This window comes from Triticum urartu, unplaced genomic scaffold (genome assembly GCF_003073215.2).
Source record: "Triticum urartu cultivar G1812 unplaced genomic scaffold, Tu2.1 TuUngrouped_contig_6369, whole genome shotgun sequence".
Lineage (NCBI taxonomy): Eukaryota > Viridiplantae > Streptophyta > Magnoliopsida > Poales > Poaceae > Triticum > Triticum urartu.
Genome location: NW_024117126.1, coordinates 1 through 8,199, shown reverse-complemented (window position 1 = coordinate 8,199; position 8,199 = coordinate 1). Strand labels below are relative to the sequence as shown.

At 42.1% G+C, this 8,199-nt stretch overlaps 1 protein-coding gene across 1 annotated transcript; it reads left to right on the top strand.

Annotated features, from left to right (window-relative positions):
• Window positions 1–238: 238 nt before the first annotated feature.
• On the top strand, window positions 239–1,152 carry LOC125530510 (hevamine-A-like). Its single transcript, XM_048694895.1, has one exon. The coding sequence runs from the start codon at window positions 301–303 to the stop codon at window positions 1,150–1,152; it is 852 nt and encodes a 283-aa protein (XP_048550852.1). The 5' UTR covers window positions 239–300.
• The last annotated feature ends 7,047 nt before the right edge of the window (window positions 1,153–8,199 follow it).

The window sequence follows — 8,199 nt, the reverse complement described above, 5'->3', positions numbered from 1 at the left end:
ACTAGTACAAGATAATCTCTTACAAGTTGATGGTGTAGTACAAAATCACGAACACCGTCGCCGTTAAATCGAAGCTGCCAGCAGAGCGCGTTCACAAGTGTTCATCCATGTGCCCAACAAGTCACGCATAAGCATACACAATACGGGGGTGCCAGATTTCACACGAAGAGTGCCCTCGTATATAAGCCAACCATCCCAGCACAAACTCACCACACGCAGCAAAACAAAAGCAATACTCCTACATCTGAATACATCAACAGTGGAGAGAAGAGTCCAATAGGAACAAATATTGCCCCAGAGATGGCTACTAGGTCATCTCTGCTGCAACTGTTGGTCGTGGCAGTAGCCGCGGCGCAGTTTTTCGGGTCGGAAGCCGGCGGCATTTCCATCTACTGGGGTCAGAATGGTGGAGAGGGCACGCTGGCTGCAACCTGCGCCACTGGCAACTACAAATTTGTCAACATCGCCTTCCTTTCCCACTGCGTCCCAACCAACGGCGGGTGCGCTAGTCTAAGTTCCGACGTCAAGTCATGCCAGAGCAACGGCGTCAAGGTCATGCTCTCCATCGGTGGCGGAGCAGGCGGTTACTACCTTTCCTCGTCCCAGGACGCTAAGAATGTCGCGACGTACCTGTGGAACAACTTCTTAGGAGGTACGTCATCTTCGCGGCCTCTCGGTGATGCAGTCCTCGATGGCATCGACTTCGATATCGAGGGCGGTACACCCCTGCACTGGGACGATCTTGCAAGGTTCCTAAAAGGGTATAGCAACTCCGGCAGGAGAGTGTACTTGACTGCCGCGCCACAGTGCCCTTTCCCTGATGCATGGGTGGGAGGCGCCCTCAACACCGGTCTCTTTGACTATGTGTGGGTGCAGTTCTACAACAATGCTCCTTGCCAATATACTTCAGGAAGCACTTCCAATCTAGCTGATTCATGGAAGCAGTGGTTGACAGTTCCTGCAAAGCAGATCTTCCTCGGTCTCCCGGCATCACCTGAGGCTGCTGGGAGCGGGTTCATCCCGGCTGATGACCTAAAGTCGGATGTTCTCCCATTGATCAAGAGTGCGGGGAAGTATGGTGGGATCATGTTGTGGTCCAAGTATTATGATGACCAGGATGGCTATAGCTCTTCGGTGAAGAGTGATGTTTGAGAGGGTCGACTTTCATCTGATCCATATGATTGGCACGTCCTTGTGTTGTGTGAGGATTTATTTTATTTCCCCTTGTGATTTTTAAGTTATTATGTGGTGCCGGACTGTCGTGTGTAATATAAATAAATTTTTACTTACTTCGATCTTTCATTCCATTATCTAGTAGCGTTTTCAAATGAGGAAATGTGGACTAATGATAATTAGTTCAACATGAAAAGGTTTGCATGTCATGGCTGGTTTTCATTTATATTAAATGGTGTTGGGTGCACAGAGAACAAATGCAAAAGCCTCTTTCGAAAAAAGCTGCAAAAAAACAAAGAAACACCAAAGAGGCAGCACAATAAGAGAAATCCTCACCCACGCCCATAAATAATACTCCCTCTGTCCCAAAATAAGTGACTCAACTTTGTACTAACTTAAGGAGTAGAACATTACTCACCGCATCCCATGGTGGGATCGAACAAAGTGAAAACACACTAAAAATCTAGAGCTGTTAAAATCATAGAATGCTCAAATGGACAATGATAAGGCGGCAAGGATCTCATAAACAAACTCGCGTGCGTAGGCGGATGAGGATGAAGTCAGGGATGCACGATTTTACCTAGGTTGAGGCCCCCATGTGGGTAAGAATCCTAGTTATTTTCTTTGTCTTCCCTTATGATCTTAATCCAAAAGTATGATGGTGGTTAACATGAATTAAACCATAACAATCTAGATTCTTGCAATAGATCTACATATTTTGCCACAATGTCGATGCAGAGCGCTTCTTTGCATCGTGGTGTTGTAGTGGTGTTAAACTAGCTTGTTCTTCTGCTTCTACCTATGGGTCCTTGTGTGTAGGTGTTCTACTATGGTATGCAAGATGAGGAACCTCGACATAACTCCTAACCACAGAGGAATAATGCATAGCTTCCTTAATCTTGATGAACCCGCACTCATCCACGCAATCTTTCCTATCTGCTCTAGTTTCCATGAGCCAAACATGCCGGAAGGGAAGGTTCCATAGCTCTTCAGGACTTGTACATGGATATGCCTTCCATGGGCTTGATGTCTCGTGTGCATAACCATATTTATAAGAAATACGAGTATAAATGTTGATAGACCTCATGAGTAGCATCAGTTCTCGTTGAGGCGATTGTACGATCCTTTGTGGTGACGGGCGTGTTGAAATCATGACCTTCGAGCATTGAGACAACCAGACTCACCATACATCATCAATGTTGTATCGACATCTTGCTTGTGCACCTCGCAAAATCCCGAACTACCGCTAATGAGTCCAAAACGCATCACATCATTTTGGCTCGTTTGTTTCATATCATCGTAGTTAGACTCCCATATTATGTTCTACTAGCATGATGTGCGTGCATTGCTATGAAACTATAACACACGAGGACATATGTCACTAGCTTAGGAAGTCGCTAAAACATGTTCATACCCTAGAACCTTTGCATGTGGTTCATGATTTAAGAAAAAGGAAAACATGCAATGCCAGATCTTGCTGCAGGTATTTGAGAATCTTAAACGGTCGTAGTAGGTTCTTTACAAGACACAATATTTCAAATGTTTAAACATATGAGAATATGCATTAGTAAGTTGATTGCACAAGGTCGTGGATCGGGTAGGAGGACAAGCTCAATTCGATTACTATTTTTTCATCTCTTGTTATGTCATATAGAACTGGAAACAGTTTTTGATGGGATATTCGATTACTATTCGATTACAAAGAACCACCTCCGATGGAGGCATCGAAACGGTTTTTGATGGGATATTTGGACTCCTTGATATCGCTCAAATATTCAGATGAGGAGCTTCTGAAAGGTAAATAGGTTGTTGCATATTGTTTGCCCGAACCGCAAGTGATACCATCTGTTGCTCACAACATCGCATGGGTTTTGCCTATGGAGGGTTGGTCAAAGCTCAACGTTGATGGTTCTTGGTCTTTAGATGGGAAGGCAGGAGCTGGCATGGTCCTCCGAGACAACAAGGGCCAGATCATATATACATCATGCAGGGAGCTCTTTTCATGCAGGAATGCATTGGAGTCTGAACTAAGTGCATGTATGGAGGGTCTCTCACTAGCAATTCAGAGAACGGAGCTACCTATTCAGGTCGAAATGGACTCACGGGAGGCCTTGAACATGATCACAAATGATTCGCCTGATAGGTCACTGTTCTCATCATTGGTAAAGGAAATCAAGCACCTGAGGAGTCTTCGTAATACTATTTTCAAGTATGTTCATCGTAGTCAAAATAATGTTAGTGATTTTTTGGCAAATTTTGCTAGAACCAAGAGTAGAACAGTAGTGTGGCTTAACTCTGGTTTATCAGAGGTCATTGAACTTTGTAATGCAGACTGTGGACTTACCACTTGAGTAATACAAAGTTTAAACCGCAAAAAAAAGAACTGGAAGAACTCAGTTGAGAAGAGAAACTAAAAATATTAGTGTAGTTATTTATTTGTGTTAGGAACCACATGTGAGTAAAAGTATATTTATTTATTCATATCTCTTCGAAGATTGTTAGTCCCACATATAGGTAGGGATGCATCTGTTTATTGGTGAAGATTGTTGGTCTCACATGTGGACCGACCGCCAACGCCAACCTTTATAGTTGGAAAAGACCGAACGCTTGTTTATGTCTGTTTTGCATAAATACTAGTTTTCAGGCATTTTAACCAGAGCACTGCATAATCCTTAGTTTTTATAGGTTTTGTTAGTTTTGTTTTATCTTTTCTGTGTGTTTTCAAATTCCCATGTGATGGTGTCCTGGATTAGGGGTGCACACCACGTCGGCATGTCATTCATGGGTCGGCCGAGGACCCAACAACAACTGAAGAATGGGCCACACATGCTCTGGCCCTCGGCGTGCTCAAGATGGGATCCTCCGAAGACTTGGTGTATACTTCAAGGCATATTCAAATGATCTACATTTTCAAATGAGGAAATGTGGACTAATGATAATTAGTTCAACAGGAAAAGCTTTGCATGTCATGGCTGGTTTTCATTTATATTAAATGGCGTTGGGTGCACAGAGAACAAATGCAAAGCCTCTTTTGAGCAAAGCTGCAAAAAGCAAAGAAATATTGAAGAGGCAACACAACAAACCCAATCCCCACCCACGCCCATAAATAATAGAAAATTACTCACCCCATCCTATGGTGGGATCGACCAAAGTCAAAACACACTCCAAATCTAGAGCTGTTAAAATCTTAGAATGCTCAAATGAACAATGCTAAGGCTGCAAGGATCTCGGAAACAAACTCGCGTGCGTATGCGGATGAGGATGAAGTCAGGGATGCACGATTTTACCTGGGTTGGGTAAGAATCCTACTTATTTTCTTTGTCTTCCATTATGATCTTAATGCAAAAGTATGATGGTGGCTAACATGAGTGAAACTATAACAATCTAGATTCCTGCAATAGATCTACATATCTTGCCACAATGCCGATGCAAAGCGCTTCTCTGCATCCATCTACATCATGGTGTTATACTGGTGTTAAAATAGCTTGTTCTCCTGCTTCTACCTATGGGTCCTTATATGTAGGTGTTCTACTGTGGTATCCAAGATGAGGAACCTAGACCTAACTCCTACCGACAAAGGATTAAGGCATAACTTCCTTAATCTTGATGAATGTGCACTCAACCACGCAATCTTTCTTATCTGCTCCAGTTTCCATAAGCCACACATGTCGGAAGGGGAGGTTCCATAGTTGTTTAGGACTTGTACATGGATATGCCTTCCGTGGGTTTGATGTCTCATGTGTATAATCATATTTATAAAAAAATGAGTATATATGTTGATAGACCTCATGAGTAGCATTAGTTCTCGTTGAGGTGATTGGACGATCCGTTGTGGTGAAGGGCGTGTTGACACCATGAGCATCGAGCACTGAGACAACCAGAATCATCATACATCCTCATCGTTGTCTCGACATCTCGCTTGTGCACCTCACAAAATCCCCTGCTACCCCTAATGAGTCCAAAATGCATCATATCATTTTGGCTCATTTGTTGCATAGCCTCATAGTAAAAACACCATATTATGTTCTACTAGCATGATGTCTGTGGATTGCTATGAAACTATAAAATACAAGGAGATAGGTCACTACCTTAAGAAGTCGTTAAAATATGTTCATACCCTATAACCTTTGCATGTGGTTCATGATTAAAAAAAAGCAAAACATGCAATGCCATAGTAGGTTCTTTACAAGACACAACATTTCATAAGTTGAAACATATGAGAATATGCATTAGTAAGTTGATTGGACAAGGTCGTGGACCGGGTAGGAGGACAAGCTCTAACCGATTACAATTTTTTCACTCTCTTGTTGTGTCATATAGGACTGGAAGAACTCAGTTGAGAAGAGAAACTAAAAATATTATTGTAGTTGTTTATTTGTGTTAGTTCACACATGTGAGTAAAAGTATATTTACTTATTTATCTTTCTTCGAAGATTGTTGGTCCCACATATAGGTAGGGATGTATTTGTTTATTGGTGAAGGTTGTTGGTCTCACATATAGGTATGAATCAATGGTTTTTTTCGAGCTTTGAGAACAATGGGATTACAGAAAAACGATCTTATTATTCAATGCTATGAGAAGTAGTGCTAGAGAATGTTACGGTTGTTGAAATATTGCTAAAGAATGTTGGCAAGATGGCGGGGTCATTATTTTCAAGGCTGAGGATAGAACGCATAGTCGGCATTCTTCCTCTTGAGAAGATCGTGGAAGGAAACTCTACTAGAAGGCAATCTCCGATCATATATAGGATGTCTTGCAAATTACATAGTGGGTGTTTTTTTTCTTATGTTTATTTATATGGTCAATGGTGCACTATCATGTGTGTGACATCGCATACAGTTTTGTAAGAACAATACACTCTTCCTGAAGGAAAAAAAGGTTCCTCGAGCCGTCCACGGTTGACAGTATGTGATATCTCCATAATATTACAGGCGACTTTTTAACCATATGGATATCTTCATATCACGTACCATAACTCTCAAAACCGTCTACGATATGTCTAGTGTCGTAGACAGCTCACAAAAATATAATCGCAATTCACCCAAACATGGTTGACACAAAATTAAGAACCATACAATTGAACTATTCATCACACTCAAGCATCCAACACAAAACTGACCACTCTTTATAATGTCTGCATATGTACAAGGAACTAAGTTATTGTTGTTTATATTCCTGGAAGTAGAATTATTTAGCTAGGAAATTTGGAAATGGTTAGGCATGAAGATGAAGAAATATTTTTACAAAAATGAAACCAAATTTCAGTCTATCATCTTCATAATTGGCCTCATGGCAGTCATTTTCTCCATCATTTCGCACAATCTTAACGCCAAGGTCCAAAACACACTAGCACAGTAATACATAAAATACCCGAGAGGATTGTACTTGAAGACAACAACTTCACTAAGAAATAGGTGATCATTCAGGGATGCTATTTGGTCTAACCCAATAAAAAGTTTGTCTGTGGTTTATCACCCTCAAGCTAACACCTTCAAGAAGAATATCGTCGTCACATGTACGTTATAGCTAGATCACAAGTTTTCACCAGCAAAAGGACAAACTCATTTCTCAATTCGCCAAAGCCATCATCCACCATCTCTACCTTTCGGTGCTTGCTCACAAACAACACTATGCTAGATGGCTTCTTCCGCAAAAAGAAAAAACATTGTACCATGATCTCATACAAGAAAGAAATCTGGTTGCTCGCCCTGGAATCGGTGGATAGATTTTCTCAGAGGTAGGGAAGCCGACATAGTTGCCTCCTGAAGCCATCGAGCCTCTGTCCAATGTCAACAATTAATGCAAGCAAGACTTTCTCCCTCATCTTGTTTGCAAATGTCATTACATATCTGTATGATGTAATGAATTGTATAAAATGTGCATTTAGATGTACATGACTACTAGTACAATGATTGGACTTCTACTTTAGAAGAAACATAATTTTTTAAGAATATCAAACACCTCAGAAAATCATTTGAGTTTCAAGGTGCATTTGTTTTGTTTCTATCGATTTTTTTACGCTCAAGAACCTCCTCCAAAACCAAGGGGCTACTCGCCATGATGTGCTTGTACCCGCTAGTATGCTAAGTAGTACTTCCTATGACGATGTAATAAATTTAAAACACACATCCTTAAGCCGACCTCAGTGTTGTTGTTACGCCAATGCCAATGTTGCGGTGACGGTCATCATATCCACGCTCTTGCACGGTTTTTCTTCGCATATCACATCTTGAGTGTCTCTATCCCATACCTATAGGCCACAATTAGCAAATGTCGCAGGGTCGCCATAATGTAACCTTCGCCATTGCGCGGCAGAGAGTCCGTGTATAGTCTATGTCCGTTCGTCTAAAGATAATTACAATAGCGCCAAATAGTATTTCTTCGTCCGCAAGGATGGGGGTGTGGGGTGGATTTTTATTTTTATTTTATAAAAGTGACTCAGATCTATCATAAATGTTCACCAAAGCACAAATCATCATAAAAATATAATAAAAAATTACATTGAAGGCTCTGGATTATTGACCGACTATTGTCGTTGCTGATGCGCTGTTGTTGACGCTTCCATACCAGAGCCTACTTGGCCTTACCAATAATAGCCAGGAAGTCTCCGGAGGTGTAGTCGTCCCCGTTGAACCCTTGAATCGGCCCAAAGAACCTGACGCCAAATCTCGTCATAGAGTACGCACAACCAGAATCCTAACTTTGCCGCCTCGACGAGTCGACGGGAATCTATGTCGAAGCTCCGTCTAATCTGCCCCAAAGGACGAACTTAAGGAGGACCGGAGCTCAAAAATTGACTCAAAGATAAAGTGTCGCCTCTAAGAGCAACTCTAGCAGACCCAGCAAAACGCCCAGCCCGCAAAAATTTCGGCGAGTATGCGGGCTCGGCCCAATTTTTCGGCCAGAACAGAGCCCGCGTACTCGCCCGGCCCGCCATTTTTTTTGCCGCAGCCCGCAAACCGCACGCCCCGAGCACTATAATTGCGGTTCCGCGACCCTTTTGTGGGTCCAAACCCTATCCCCCG

Coding starts and splice junctions, on each gene's coding strand:
- LOC125530510 (XM_048694895.1), top strand. CDS start 301: ATGGCTACTAGGTCATCTCTGCTGCAACTGTTGGTCGTGGCAGTAGCC.